At 53.9% G+C, this 15,389-nt stretch overlaps 1 protein-coding gene across 2 annotated transcripts; it reads right to left on the reverse strand.

Annotated features, from left to right (window-relative positions):
• Positions 1 to 1,056: 1,056 nt before the first annotated feature.
• On the reverse strand, positions 1,057 to 12,025 carry Lgals3bp (galectin 3 binding protein). 2 transcript variants are annotated; one of them, XM_057776636.1, is made up of 6 exons: positions 11,883 to 12,025; positions 9,259 to 9,332; positions 8,164 to 8,355; positions 7,868 to 7,999; positions 6,178 to 6,430; positions 1,057 to 2,449 (listed from the first exon to the last, which is right to left on the reverse strand). In XM_057776636.1, the coding sequence occupies exons 1-6, from the start codon at positions 11,984 to 11,986 to the stop codon at positions 1,345 to 1,347; spliced, it is 1,860 nt and encodes a 619-aa protein (XP_057632619.1). In that variant the 5' UTR covers positions 11,987 to 12,025; the 3' UTR covers positions 1,057 to 1,344. The 2 variants fall into 2 exon arrangements, with proteins under 2 accessions (XP_057632619.1, XP_057632620.1); XM_057776637.1 differs by having other exon boundaries at positions 11,859 to 11,999.
• Positions 12,026 to 15,389: the final 3,364 nt, after the last annotated feature.

Raw genomic sequence — 15,389 nt, forward strand, 5'->3', positions numbered from 1 at the left:
AGGGGAATATAAGTCAGACAATGCCACCGGGGTGCTCGGCGAGGTCTGCACAGTTCCGTTTCTGTTGCTTTGACAAAAGGACAGCTCAGAGGAGAAAGGGCTCATTTAGTTCCACATTATATTTTATCATGAGGACATCCAGCAGGAACACGCAGCTGGTCACTTCGGAGAGAAATGAATGCATGCATGCCCGCTTGCTGACTTGCTAAGTTTCTTCATTCCCATATACTGGTAAGGACCCCTTTACCTAGGGAATGGTGCTGCCCACAGTGGGCTGGGTCTTCCCACAATCATTAACTCACAGACATGCACACAAGTCAACCCAATGCAGGCAATCCATCATTGAGACTCTCTTTCCTTATGTTTCCAGGTTGTGTAAAGTTGGGTAACCTCTGCCTTCACAAGTGGGATACACATGTGCATGTGCACACATGCATGCACACACACATTCTTGCTGGTCATAAAGGAGTTAGAGGAGACATCACAGTCCAGGACCCAAAGGTGACTCTCCCAGGATGCCCGCCCCTACAGTATCTAAGGATGACCCAGGGCCCCACAGGCCACCCAGCACGCAGTATCCCCCTCCTGCCTGACCCCTGATTCAGGCCATCTTCTGTTCAGTGATTAGTCACCTGCTGATGCTTGAAGCATCTCCTACTTGTCCATCCTTACGGTCTTTGTCCCTTTGCCCTGGCATGGGTTCAAGGGCTTCTGGAGGCACAGTTGGTCACCACGCCTCTTCCTTCTCCCTGCCCGTGCCCTCCTCTGTCTCCCGCTATTGTTCTTTAGCCTGAGTCCCAGCCTGGCAGTCTCTTCTCACAGATGCCCCTGTTCTCAGTCAGGTCAGCACAGCTCACCAGCTTGATACCCATGGCTGCATCCACCCTGTTCCTCTGGCGATCCCGGGCCAGGGCTCAGCTGTTTGCTCTTTGCTGTCAGCCTCCCCAACTGGCTCACACTCTCATTCCCCATCCCCCAGAAGCCAGCACCCCTGCCCTCCAAATGCCGGAGGAAGCCAGCAACACCTACTGCATGAATGAACCAGCATCATGAGACGCACATGTGACTTTAATGATTTCTGATTAGTGACAGTGATGGACTGAGCTGCTGCAGTGGGCATCAGAAATCCCGTAGGACCTCACAGAACATGCTTGTACCTGCAATGGGAGCCTTGGGGGCTCAGCTCTGGAGCGTGTGCTGCCTGAAATCTAGTAAAAATTTAAAGCTCATAGAGTGGAAACTGGGGAAGATCTGGTGGCGGGCTGCTGGAAGTGGCTACAAAGAAGAAGGAGGTTAAGGAGGGGACACATGGGTGTCTGAGTCCCCACCACGGAGATGGACCACCTACTCCAAGTCAGTGGCATTAGTCAGGTAGAAGGGGCGGATGACCACATGGAAGCTGCTGAAGGCCCCTGAGGTGCAGGGAAAGAGGGAGGAGATCTTGGAACTGTTGGTGTCCAGGGCACTGGGGATAGGGGCCTTGGAGCCTTCAAAGTTGGTGACATCCACCACACTGTACCCTCCACACAGCATCAGCACCTTGTTTTCGTAGTCAATGCTGGAATCGGAGTAGCCGGACTTGGTGAGGCCCAGCACAGGGAGCTCGTCAGGGGTGCAAGAGAAGCCATAGTTCCAGCAGCTCTGGACGGTGGGGAGGTAGTTGGCTGACCAGGAGATCAGCCTGTCCCTAAAGAGAAAGCTGGGGTGCTGTGGGGTCTGGAAAGACTGGTAGGGGCTGTACTGGCCTCTTGAGCCATAACCGTAGGAGTAGTACTGACCGTAGTTATACATTTGGACGTCCCGTGACCTTGAGGACCGGGCTGTCACGAAGGCACTCCAGGTTGAGGAGGTATAAAGCCGGGGCTTGTAGATGTCCTCGGTGAGATTGAAGCCTCTGTACCTGATCAGCACTGAGAAAGGCACGGTGTGGAACTCCAGGGCCTGCATGATCTTCCTTTGGAACAGCGCCTGGTGACCCTGGTACAAGGACAGGTTGAACTGCAGCTCAAACAGCTCCTGGGGCAGCATCATAGGGAATCGGACCTTCTCCACCAGGCGCTCTATGTCCGCGTGGGAGACACCACTCTCTCTGCTCCACTGATCCACTGCCTTCAGCAAGTCCAGCTCGCTAGACACGGCCAGCTCACTGTTGGAGAGGAGATCCTGGAGCAAGGCGGTGGGAACGGTCAACCAGGCCTCAGCCTGCGTCAGAGGCTCAAAGTTCCAGGCCAGGAACTGTACACACAGTTCTTCCAGCACAGAGTCTCGGGTGGCTTGTGCATAGGCATAGAGGTCTAGGGGCGTGTGGAAACTGGGGTCCTGGGGGAGGAGCGTGGCGAAGAGCCGTCCGCAGTAGTCCCGAAGCTGTGTGGCCTCATAAGCTGAGGCTAGCTTGTGCAAGCACTTGACAGAGGACATGGTGACCTCGATTCTTCGGGTGTAAAAGTACCTGGGAGTGGGAGGTAAGTTAGGAGTTTGAAGCCTGCCCCGAAAGACAGCAGGTGTGTTTGACCTGCTCTCCAACACAGCTACCTGTTACAGCTTCCCCGCTGACCTTACTCCAGGATGCTCCCACTGGGGGGCTCTGTCCTCCGCAATCTCACACTGACAGCAACTTTAGGGTGTCAGGCCTCGGGGTGGATGATTGTTGGCAGGCACACTCACAGCCACTTTCTTCCTCATCTGTGAACGCCCTCCCCCGAGGGGCTCCCACCTGCATCCCCTGCTCTCTCTGATGTCACCATGAGCCTTGGTCAGTAGAGGTTCAGGCATGGGTCCCTGCTGCGTTCCTGTGGGTACCTCTTTTCCCCAAGCATCTGCTCCCTGACAGGTGACAATGGCTCCTTGGTCACCTTTTATCTGCTTCCCTGGGACTCTGAGCCATGCAAGGGTCTGAGTCCACCGTGCCCAGAGTGACATCCTCCCCCTTTGTGCACAAGTGTTCAAGTAGAGCTGAGGGTCCCTGCCGTTGTCTTCACAGCACCCCAGAGGTTGTGAGGGCCACTTTTTCCTCCGGACTGACCTCTCACACACAGCCTGAGATAGACCCTTCCTGAAATCATCTCATAAGGAGAACATGGGACAGAAGGGTGCTGCCACCACTCCCCCTGCTGTTGAAGGAGGGAGGACCAGGAAAAAGGATTCACACCAGTTTTTAATTCTGGTCCCACACCAGAGTGGTCCCTCGGGCTGCTGGCAGCTCTAAGTGCTACGGGAGGCTGAGATGTGCCCGAGTTCTTGTGAGTGTCTGTCTTCATGCCTCCCTCATGCCCACATGGCCCAGTCTTAGGTTCCGGAAATCAGAGTGGGTCTCCCAGCCCTGCCCATCCTTTTCAAGAAAAAAAAATCACATATCCAGAGAGGGGAAAGGCCCAATGCTAGCAGCAAGAAGTGGCTTGAGGGACTGCAGGAGGAGCCTAGGGGACTCCTGTGTCTCCTGCAACTGAGCCCAGGTGTGTGTGTGTGTGTGTGTGTGTGAGAGAGAGAGAGAGAGAGAGAGAGAGAGAGAGAGAGAGAGAGAGACTTCAGAGGGAAGCTGGGGGTGGGGGGGATGGGAGAGGAAGAGAGACAGAGAGAGAGAGAGAGAGGGAGGGAGGGAGGGAGGGAGGGAGGGAGGGAGGGAGGGAGAGACAGAGAGACAGAGAGACAGAGAGACAGAGAGACAGAGAGAGAGAGACAGAGAGAACAAGAGCCCAGACCCCAGGCCACAGCTGGGGCGGAGGGAGGAGCAGGTAGGCAGAGATAGCATCTGCTCCACCCTCCACTGTGTCTTAGACACAGAATTCACCAGGAGGACACAGGATCCCTGCCAGGTTTGCATACTAGGCTGGGAGCGAACGGTTCTAATCTGGGCTTAATCGCCAGTATTGTTCTCATAAATGTCACGTTCTGTTATATAAAGCCTCGTGTCATAAGGACAAGAGAGAATCCTTTTTAATAAACGCTCTGTTTTAAAGTCCTAGGTGGGGACCCTGCGTGATCTTGACAATACAGCAGGGAGGTGTGCAGAAAAGGGTTGTGGCAGAGGCCGGGGACGGATGTGGACCCCACTAATTGTCTCTCCTCTCATCCTGAGAATCCTGACCTGACCCGACAGGAGCCAGGGGTAGTCTGTGAGGACTCCCCAGAGGAGCGCGTTTTTCCTCCTCCCTTCACAGACAATTCTGAAGTCATGCTTCCTGCCATGGGAAGGGAAGAGTCTTAGCTGAAGCTGGCAAGATGGTTCAGCAGCCAGTCGATCACTACCAAGTCTGATGATGGTGGAGGGAGAGAAGCTACTCTGAACTCCACATATGCCCTGTGGGGCCCACACAAACAAGCACACAAGAACCTAGGTGTGTGTGTATGTGTTTGTACATGTGTGTGTAGGTGTGTGTATGTGCGTGTGCGTAGGGGTATGTGTGTGTATGTGTGTGACTTCTTTTTTTTTTTTTTAAAGATTTATTTATTTATTATGTACACAGTGTTCAGCCTCCATGCAGGCCAGAAGAGGCCCCAGATCTCATTTCAGATGGTTGTGAGCCACCATGTGGTTGCCGGGAATTGAACTCAGGACCTTTGGAAGAACAGGTAATGCTCTTAGCCATTGAGCCATCTCTCCAGCCCGTGTGTGACTTCTAACGCGTCTTAGATACATGACAGAGAGAAGAGTGTGTCTTACTTGCACTATCTGTGCCTTCCTAACGGCCCGGGCAGGAAGCCTTTCTAGCCTTGCTGTAGGAAATCTTTGCTGCCCAGTGCCCTCACAGGTGGCTCACACACAAGCTCCAGGTCTGGTACTCCATGCTAAGTCATAACCTCAGAATATCAAAAAAAAAAAAAAAAAAAAAAAAGTTCTTACACGAGCACATGATGGTTTGGAGAGAGCATTTAGAGCTGCATGGTGAAAATGCACGTATCTGTGTGCGCTGGATGTGGGTGAGAGCACACGTGTGCACACTAATTCAGTGTGCATGGATGCTTGCACACTAGAGTGCAGTGGTGGGCTGAATCAGAACAGCCCCATAGGCCATGCTTGGTCACCAGGGGGCGACACTGTTAGAAAGGATGGGAAGGGCTGTGAGGTGTGGCCTTGCTGGAGGAGCTGTGTTACTGGGGTTACATGCTTTTAGCTGCAAGCAAGCCCTTGGTTAAACGCTTTTATCTGAAGAGTCACCTTGGTCATGGTGTCTCTTCACAGCAAAAGAACAGTAACTAAGACGAGCAGACAAACAGGCACACGGAAAAGCGAGGCTCAGATGCATGAGCATGTGTTTCTACAAGTGCAGGATGCATTTGGACGCATACGTGCACGTATGTGCGCACGCGCATGCACTCACGCACATGCGCACGTGCGTAGGCAGTTGAGTATTCGGACGTATGAACATTCGATGCTTCCATGCAAGTGCAGGGAGCATCTGGGTGTGACTGTGTTTACACAAGTGCAGCAAGCATTCAGATGTGTCTCCATGTGACTGCAGGTAGATGGGAGAGTTTGCTACTGCTTGTTGCTGTCCCTCTTTTTAATGGTTGATAGCTACGGCTATCCTAGCCAGCAACTGCAACTCCACCGCTACTAGCAGCGGTTAGCCTGCAAGAGCGGTTAGCCTGCAAGAGCCACAGCCCGAGGGTATTCCCTCAGCACCAACTCCTTCAAAATTACAAAGGGAACTTATCTAAATCTCTGTCCCTCTAAAGAACTAAAGATCCAAGGGTTGAGGTAGAATCCAGCTTCCCAGAGAAGCGGAATAGCAAACGGCTCACCTAGTTCATCTTCTTACTGCTTGTACTTCTCACCCCGCCTTATAAACCCTTCTCCACCTGGTTCCTCCTATAACTTCCTGTCAGCTAGTTACTGACGCAGCCTCCTGACCGCAGGTGAATTTTACTTAACCAAACACATCTTTGCATTAGTAAACAAATGTTCCGGAGCACAAACAAAAGCAACACACCTCAAAATAATATTCTACAAAATTTGCCTGTGAGTACAGCCGTGTGCAGTGGGAAGAAGCATGCACACGGCTGCATGGCTGCGTGATGTGCAGGTACATGTGTATGGGTGTTGCACGAGCACATGATCAGATGTGCAGGGCCCATCTACTCACCTTGCTGCCCCACCCTAGCACAGTGGACGCTCCAGCGACTAGGAGGCGCGGCGCGTGCAGCCCAAGCACGACCGGAGCTGAAGGTGTGGCTTACCTGAGGAAGTCTCTGACCACAGGCATGCACTCCGCATCCACTCTCATGAGGACACTTCTGCCCACCGCCTGCTGCAGGGCCTGGGCCTCCGGGTTGGTGTTCAGGATCAGCTTGTGGACACAGAGGGTCAGATCTCCATGCCCCTGCCCTGTCACCTGGATGAACAGGTCGCAGTCCTGCTGACTGTCAAAGATCTGGCCCAGCGCATCTGGGAGATCTCCAGAGAGGTCCAGGACGTGGACACCACTGGTTTCTGGGAGAGACAGAGGGAATTGCTGTGTGAGGCTTTGGGCTCTGTAAACCATTTTCTTTGACTCAAAACTGCATTTGACCCTTGGGAGTCAGGTTCTTCATCTGTGCCAGCCATCCTGGTACCTGGCTTTGCTCAGAAGGGCTTATGGGAAGATGCAGGATGGAACAGGCTGTGAGGAAGGGTGCAGCTGCCCTCTGAACTTCATGCAACAGGAGTAGGCCCTCCTGGCCTCTCTGGCTACGTGTGGCCCTGTGCCCTGATACACCCAGAGGCTGCTCCCTGGACCCCACTCAGGCACTGTGTTCCGTTTGTGGCGAGCGCTCTGGAGTATGAGAACGGCCCCCATAGGCTCATATATTTGAATGCTTGTCACAGTGAAGTGGCATTGTTAGAAAGGATGAGAAGGGCTATGAAGTGCGGCCTTGCTGGAGGAGCTGGGTTAGTAGGAGTGGACTTTGAGGTTTCAGAGGGAGAGAGACGGAGCATTAAGTCTATCTCCTACACCCAGTGAACAGCCTGAGAAGCCAGCGTTCCATAATCCCACACTAGAACTTGGGCCTCCCCATTCCCGAGGAGACAAGTCCTTGAGGGGCTATGGCATGCCTCTGGGAACCCCCACTTTTCCCTGCCTCCCAAGGCCTAATCCAGAACCACATGGAACATCACTGGTTTCCTAGGAGCGTTGGCTTGATTTTTACGTTTAGACTGGGTGGGCTGGCTCCTTGGTGTCTCCTCTCACTGTGGACCCTAGTGTCCACCTCCATCTTCCTGTCCACATTGTTCCCCAGCCGGAGGGGCCTCCTGCCCTCCCAGAAGCCTGCACAGCTTAGTCCACTCATGAGGCCCCTCCAGTCTGAGCCCTCCACCCCCGATCAAATTCTCCCATGCTTGTCTGACCTTGTGGGAGTCAATACCCTCGTGCCTCAGATTCCAAACTCGGGACAGAGGGGAGTCTCCAGAAACCCCACGGGCTAGCCCAGGCGGGAGCCACAGGTGGCAGCCAGGAATAAAAGCTCTCACTGCGCCTCAGACACAGGAGGTGAAGAGCTAGAATGGGGTCAGAGTTCGGCAGGTAGGGCGCTCTGGGCACCAGTGCCCTTGACCCCAGCCATTCAGAACTGCTGCAACCTGTGCCCGGGGTGCTAGGCAACGCAACAGAGCACATAATAACCTAAGACTCTGTGCCTTAGAGAGCCAACACCCTCACACAGGTGTCATCCATAAATGGGATACAGTCCCTGACACATAGCCCACTGCCCAGCTACAGAAACTTCCCTAACACAGGAAACACAATGGGCTCTCCCGGAGGAAGTGAACTTGTCATACGTCCCAGCCACACCCAGGGCACCACTCTCAACGTCTGTGTACACGGCGGGGGGGGGGGCACGGGCATAACCCTTGCTTCACCCAGGTGCTGGGCGGGCAAGAGCGGCTCACCGTTAGAGCAGATGACGCCTGCATCCTTCTCATGCCCGCAGCGGCTCTTCAGCCAACCCAGGGAGCTGCAGTTGGCCAGCGAGGGCTCTGTCCCTGTGCACTCCACCTCGTCCAGCATGACGGGCCCCCTTCCTGTGGGCACAAGAGGAAGTCAGGGGCCACACTGGAGGAGGAGCTGGACCCTTGGTGGAGAGCAGGTCCTGCAACAGTGCTGCTCACTAGCACAGCGGGGATGTTTGAGGGGCATTACTAAGCGACCTCAGCTTTGCGGGGGGGGGGGGTATAGCAGCCCACACCTGGCCCAAAAGCAGCTCTGCCCAGCGCCCGAGTGGCATTCTCATAGCCCAGGGCCCGGCAGACGACGTTGGCATCTAAAATGTTCCAGAGGTTGTCGCACACTGTTCCCCACTGCCCTCTGTAGAAGATCTCCACGCGGCCCTCGTTGGCTGAGGCCCCGTTAACCAGACGCATGTCCCCATCTTCTGTACCTGTTGGGAAAGTGGGGGTCAGCTGGAAGGAGGGTTGGCCTGTTTTGGTGCCCATCCCCATGACCTCGATGCTCTGGGCTGTCCTGTTGGGTGAAGGTTATCCCAACTAGGGTGCAGTGGGGTTGCTCTCAAACCACTTCAGAGCCCCTTCTCCATGTGTGAAATGCTATCTACTGAGGAGCCGAGAACGCTCTCTGAGGACCCCATGGAGGCCATGGCCTTTCGGTTTCTCAGCTTTGGGCCTTTTGCGCCAAAAGAGCACCTTGGCTCTCCAGCCTGCAGAGTAGATGGAGGTGGTTGTTGCTGGAAGGTCTGGGAGAGGAAGAGGCCTCTTGCTGGCTCTCTGGAATGCTGGCCTGAGGGGACAGGTGGCCCCTGGGCCCCTAGACACAGGCAGAGAGCAGATGCCCCTTGTCCCTGCAGTGTTGGTCTAAAGTAGACAATCTAAACCAGAGACAGTTTGCAATCAGGCAAGGCAGTCAAGGGGCTCCCATCTCTGTCAATGCTCAGAGGGTCAGCAAGTAGCTGGGTGCTTGAATTTGGGGCTCATTCATGCCAAAGAGGGCATCCAGCTGAGGGTGCAGGATGACCGCCCCCAGGGGCTCTCTGAATTCTAACCTGTGTCCCAAGGCCACCCACTCCAGGGCAGCACAGGCTCGGCACCCCCTCCTTGGCCACAGTTAAGATGGGAAGGTTTCACCTGAGTGCCCCCCGGGCCCAGGGGAACCCCAGCCACACACTACCATCATTTGGGATTGACTGGGGATCCACATGGAGAGACTTCCGAGATATGGTACCTCGCAGAATGACACCTGGGTTTTCTGTGAGGAGGTGACCCACAGGGCAAGGTGTAGCAGCCTTGAAGACTTCTGTTTTGGGCATTTGGCAGTGGGCATGACTCACCTTGAGTCCCTGGAACCAGCAACCACACAGAGAGGAGCCATAGGAAAGCCATGGCCTGGTCTAGAAGCCCAACCCTACAGCAGAAGGGACAGCACAATGAGTTTGGTTACAGTTCTCCACTGCAGACTGATGTGGGATCCCCTCTGTGTGTTGTGAATATCATTGGTTAATAAGGAAACTGCTTTGGGCCTATAGCAGAGCTATAGGGGAACAGAGATGGGGAGGGGGGCTAAACTGAATGCTGGGGGAGAGGAGGCAGAGTCAGAGAGATGCCATGTAGCCCCGCGGGAGACAGATGCTGAAACTTTACCCAGTAAGCCACTGCCGCGTGGCAATACATAGATTAATAGAGATGGGTTAAATTAAGATGTAAGAGTTAGCCAATAAGAAGCTAGAGCTAAGGGGCCAAGCAGTGATTTAATTAATACAATTTCTGTGTGGTTATTTCGGGTCAGAGCTACTGAGCAGCCGGGAACCAAGAAGCCTGTTTCAACAGCAGACCAGCAGTCCCACGGTCTCTCAGTCCTGCTGGTGGAGGACAGGGCAGTTTTGTGGGTAGTCTCTCTTCTGCAGGGCTCATATGGCCATGTGATGGCTCTCATGCAGGCCTCTCACATGCTCTGGGGAACAATCTTCAGGTCAGTAAGAGGGTGGAGCAGGTGGGTGAGGGCTCTGGGCAATGAGGACCCAGGAAGCACAAGGGCTGTGCCTTGGAGACAGACAGGGTTTAAGCCTGCTAACAGTTGGCCTTAAGTGACAGAGACAGTGCAGAAGGGTCTGGGCCTCCATGGTGTGAAGTGGGGGTGAGTGGGAGATGTGAAGTGGGAGGTGGGTGGGAGGTTTGAAGTAAGGATGGATGGGAGGTGTGAAGTGGGGGTGGGTAAAATGTGTGAAATGGGGATGGGAGGGAGGTGTGAGGTGGGGATGAGTGGGAGGTGGGAGGTGGGGTGTTAGGGTGTGCGGAAATGGGGATGGGTGGGAAGTATGAAGTGGGGATGAGTGGGAGGTAGGAGGTGGGGATGAGTGGGAGGTGAGGATGAGTGGGAGGTGTGAAGTGGGGATGAGTGGGAGGTGGGAATGAGTGGGAGGTGGGGATGAGCGGGAGGTGGGTAAAGGTCAACTCCCAAGAAGCTGCCAGCTCTAAGAAGCGGGGCAGAGGACTCAGTATTAGGCTATGACCTAAGCTCTTGCCTGTCTGTGCTCTACCCAGGCACTGTCCCTCAGTCCCTGCAAGGACAGGGATGACCCACAGAGCGGGCAACACCCACTCTACTCCTAAGGACAGGAATGACCCACAGAGCAGGCAACACCCACTCTACTCCCAGGCTTGGTTCTGGCTAGTAAGTTGGTAACCTCAAGTTGTTTCTTTGTTACTTAGACCAGAGGCCCAGGGACAGGCAAGAGAGATATCCCAGGGCCAGCAGAAACACCAGGATTGCCCCTCACCCCCACCCCAGTCCCCCTCCCACCACCCCATCCAACCCTGTTCCTGACACTTCTGTACTAGACCAGCATGAAGGACCTCTGCATCCCAGCCCAATTGTAGCCGTCCTGGAGGGTGAAGATGATCTCAAGAGACTTGTGCCCCGCCTACTTTGGCTATCAAATTACTGAAACAAGGCCCTCCAAGGAGCTGGAATTTTCCGAGGCATCTCATGCTGAGTGCGGTGACAGCTTTACCAGGGGGAGCTTGTCTCCAGGATAGAGATTTACAGCCCATGCAACGACAAGGCCAGCCCATTTATACATACCTGTAGCCCCCCATTTAAATCTAAACCTCATGTCAATACCCCAAGGGGCTCGAGGGGGAGGCCGATCTGTTCATCTTCTCAACGTAGCATGAGATAAAGCTCCATTTTATGGTTTTCCCTATATTGTATCTTTAACTGGACTACGGTAGATGGGTGGCTGAGCCTGGTTATCAAGGGAGCTGTCTGGGCATAGGCTCTGACCATTGCATCCTGTACCGCATCACTGGGTGGGAAACTTGGCCCTTGCTGCTGTGCACCCTCCCCACCCCACTCAGCAGGTTCCTGCCGGCGCTCTGAAGCCAGCCATACAATAAACAAGACCCCAGAGCAGTAAGCCAGTTCACATCCCAAGTGAACACGCTGAAGTGGGAGTCAAAGGACTCCAGATCGCACAGCTAGCGAGCTCTAGGTGGGGGTCTGCCCAGGGGTGCCCTGGCTTCCGGGAAACCTGAGTCCCACAGCAGACTACACCGGGTGCTCATTCTCTCCATTCATAAGCTGTGGCCAATAGGTTTGTGCGTGCTGAATCAGGAACTCGATGCCTCGGGAACATTGCGGGTATGTAGATGAGGCTGTCCTCTGCCTGACTCCTTCATGTGGGAAGTTGAGACAAGTCTGCCTATGCTGGCTCATACAGTAGCCCTGCAGGTAGGCACAGCCCTGGGTGAGAGTCCACAGACCCAGGAGAGGGCCGAGGGCTCAATTCCAAGCCACTTCTCCCTTCAGCTGATGCTTGTTCAGCAAACATCCCGCCCAACTGTACAGCAGCCCTGCAGGTGGAGGAGGAGCACAATGGGTCCCGTGCTCAGTGGCCGGCTAAGGATCATGCCGCGTGGACTGGGGACTCACCTGGAAGTGAGAGACAGTAGTTACCTGTCTGTAGGGGCAGCTGCTGAAAGGGGTCCCGGAGCCTCCCTGCTGGCTGCAATCAACAAAAAGACTGCTGTAGACTGTCCGCCGGAGAGAGGCACCACCATGCGGTTTTTCTCAGCCTCGTCTCAGGAAATGCTTTATAAACCTAGTCTGCTTTCGATTTCCAGAAAACACATGACAGAAGCCTCTCCTGGGGTTGGCTGCTGACAAGGCTAGCAGCCCTCTGCTTGTTCACTGCTCTGCTTGGGGGGGGGGGGGGTGGCAGGCACCCAAGTGCCCTGTGGCTGAGCAGATAAAACAGCCATGCTCAGGCAACTAGGCTACGCTGTGTTTGACCAGCCAGATGCACGTCCAGGCAGGCACCCTGGGTGGGGTGGGGGTGGGGACAGCATGGAGGTGCTGGGAAGGTAATTCATGTGGGCTTGGGAGCAGAGGCTCAGGAACAGACTGTGTCTATGAGCATGGATGTGGGCTGCCCAATCCTTGCCTGGACCTGGGGAGGCGGCTGTGATCATGCACAAAGCTACTGTGCTGGTGTGTGGACCAGAGTGCATCACACCTGAGGGTCAGGTATAGAGACAAAAAGCCAAAGGTAGAAAGCAAGGCTGGGATCTTGGGGTGGACTAGTGGTTAAGAGTATGGCCTGCCCTTACATGGGACCTGAATTCAATTCCCAGCACCCATGTTGGTTGGCTCAGAACAGCCTGTAACTCAACTCCAGGGAGATCTGACACTTGTGGTCTCTGTGGGCACCCACACTCAAGTGTACACACACAATACACACATTTTTAAAAATTAAATCTTAGAAGGCTCCTACAATACCTAGTTTAAAGGGGAAAAACGGCTAATCAGGCATGGCGGCACCCACTTTTAATTGGGGGGCAGAGTTTGCATAGCAAGTGGGTAAGGGCACTTGCAGCCAGTCCTGGTGATATAAGTTTGATACCTGGAACTCACCACAGGGGAAAACTGACTTATTTAAGTCGTCTTTGGATCTCTGCATGTGTACCATGGCATGTATGTCCACACATGTGGGCACAGATGGTAAATAAGTGTAAAAAGTTAAATAAAAATCAGAGAGGACTGGGGAGACGGCTCAGTGGCTAAAAACACTAGTTGCTCTTGCAGAGGATCTAGGTTCAGGTCACAGCACCCACACGGTGGCTCACGACCACCCATAACTCCAGTTCTAAAGGACACAACGCCCTCTCCTGATCTCCATGGAGCACCAGGCACACTTGTGGGGCTGACAAAAACAACTGTACGCATAAAACACATTAAAATAAAAACATTAAAAAGGCTAACTTCCCCAGACTTATGATAACGCTATGCCTCACCCTTGCCTCTAGAGTTACGACCTCAAGACACTGAGCTGTCCTGGTGAACTCTGCCCTAAGGATCTGTCACTGACAGCCCAGGAGGCAAGACCAGGTGACTTCTAATTGGTATACAATCACCTGCTCCTTTTCAGCTGTATGATTCTTTTACAGTTCACTTGCTGTTTCTGTCCTCAGCGTCCACTGTTTTCTAAGGTTCACTGATTTCACGTGTGTGCGCATTTTGTCTGTATTTAGCACACCACGTGCGTCAGATGCCGTGGAACTGGAGCTACAGATGATTGAGCTGTGGGTGCTGGGAATGGAACCCGGGTTCTGTAAGGACTCAACAGCTGAGCGTTCTCTCCAGCGCCATCTCCAAGTGTTATTCTTTACTAAACCTTTTACACCAATTCTAAATCCTTTCATCCCTGTGCCCTGGGCTCTGTGACCCAGGCATGACAACAGGGAGGCCCTGAGACCTGGGAGCACCAAGCCCAGACAGGAAGTGGTGAGCAGACATGCTGAGTTCCCAAACATGCCTGACAGTACTGTAGTCTCCTGAGGGCCCCGTGCAGCTGGGTATAGAACACCAACTGGGGCTGGTCAGAATTACCTGTGACAGACACCAATGTCCACATCAGTCTGTGGGAGAGAGGCACTGGTGTTTTGGAAACCCCAGGAAATTCTGGAAAGCACTTTGGATTTACCCCAAAGTTTTGAGCCCCAGAGGTCAGAACTCAATGACTGGCTGAGATGCTGTTTCCAGGGTCTATGGCGTAGCAGTCCTGGAAAAACCATGCAGAGAGCTATAGGCAGAGACAGGCCTGACCCTACAGAGATGTCCAAGCTTGATGAACTGGGGGCTAACTCGTGGCTTCTGTCACCTTGGATCAGACTGTGAAAAGGAGGAAGGGGGTGCTGGCCTGCCTGATGTCTCCATCCCTGGTCAGCCCCATCAGACAGCGGGGGCCCAGAGCCCTATGCTTCCCATGGAGGGAAGGATGCTAGGTCATAGGGGTAGGGTCATCACAAGATGTGTGGTCTGCAGCAGGTCCAGCTGCTCTGTGGCCACTCCAAAGTCAAAGGATGGGTCTTGCATAGGCCCAGACATTGCAACACGGGGATTTCCAGGAGGCCAGGCTCCAGGAACTTGAGCTCCCTCCAGCCACTCCGTGATGCATCTGGAGTCCCAGAGTAAATGTAGGGAAGAACAAGCTGAGGGACAAGTGGCCCTGCTTCCAGTTCGGGGGCTGTGGACCCCCAGACCCTGAATTCCCTGTGAACGGCTTGTTTTTCCTGTGCTTGCAGCTGCTCTGAACAAAACAACTTGTTTTCCTCTGCTCTGAGCAGCACGCAGAGAGCTGGGGCGTGGCCAGATCCCTATGTAAGCTTCCTCTGACCACAATAAACTTGACATTCTTGTATCAAGGATGACCCATGTTCCTCTGTCTGTGACTGCGTTTTTAAGTCTTCAGCATAGTTCCTGGCCGCGTGCCGACCTGTAGCAGCCACAGGCGTAGTACCATATAGCGAGTAGTACAGACGTTGAGTTTTACAGCCCAGGGTCTCCCCCCAAACTGCTCATCTTTAACAGGGGCCTGGAGGTTACAATGGCCTCTTCGGGATAATGTCCTGAAGAGATTGGGGGCACAGTGAGTGAATTCTAGCATATCCCAAGTCCCCTCCCAATACTGGATGCACAGTAAGAGACAAGAGCCTCAGTGCCAAGACAGCTGTCAATCCCAGAGACCCTGGCAGAAGAGAAGCCTCCAAAAGAAATGCCCAATTCCCGGAAGACACGGGGCCCCCTGGCTTCCCGTTTCTTTTGCTTTGCATTTGTGGCCTCCCACGCCCAGCCTTGGAAGCCAGGCCCCACTTCTCCATTCTCTGGCCACAGAATAAACCTGTGATTTTCTTTGCTTTTTAACACTAAATGGAAAATGGTCTCTTAAGGTAATAGGGTGAAGTATGACCAAACAGTCTTTGTTTAGGGGAGTCTCTCGTGAAAAGGGGTGGTACACTGGTAACTTCCTCACTCCTTTGGGGTGTTCTTGGCCTCAGCCTGGGGAATTGTGTGCATCCTCGGAGGGACACGTCTCCACAAGCTCCGGGGTCATCTGTCAGCAAACTCCAGGCCTGATGCCCTCACACAAATGACCGGCATGTGAACATCATTTGTGTGCACGCT

Source organism: Chionomys nivalis, chromosome 7 (assembly GCF_950005125.1).
Source record: "Chionomys nivalis chromosome 7, mChiNiv1.1, whole genome shotgun sequence".
Lineage (NCBI taxonomy): Eukaryota > Metazoa > Chordata > Mammalia > Rodentia > Cricetidae > Chionomys > Chionomys nivalis.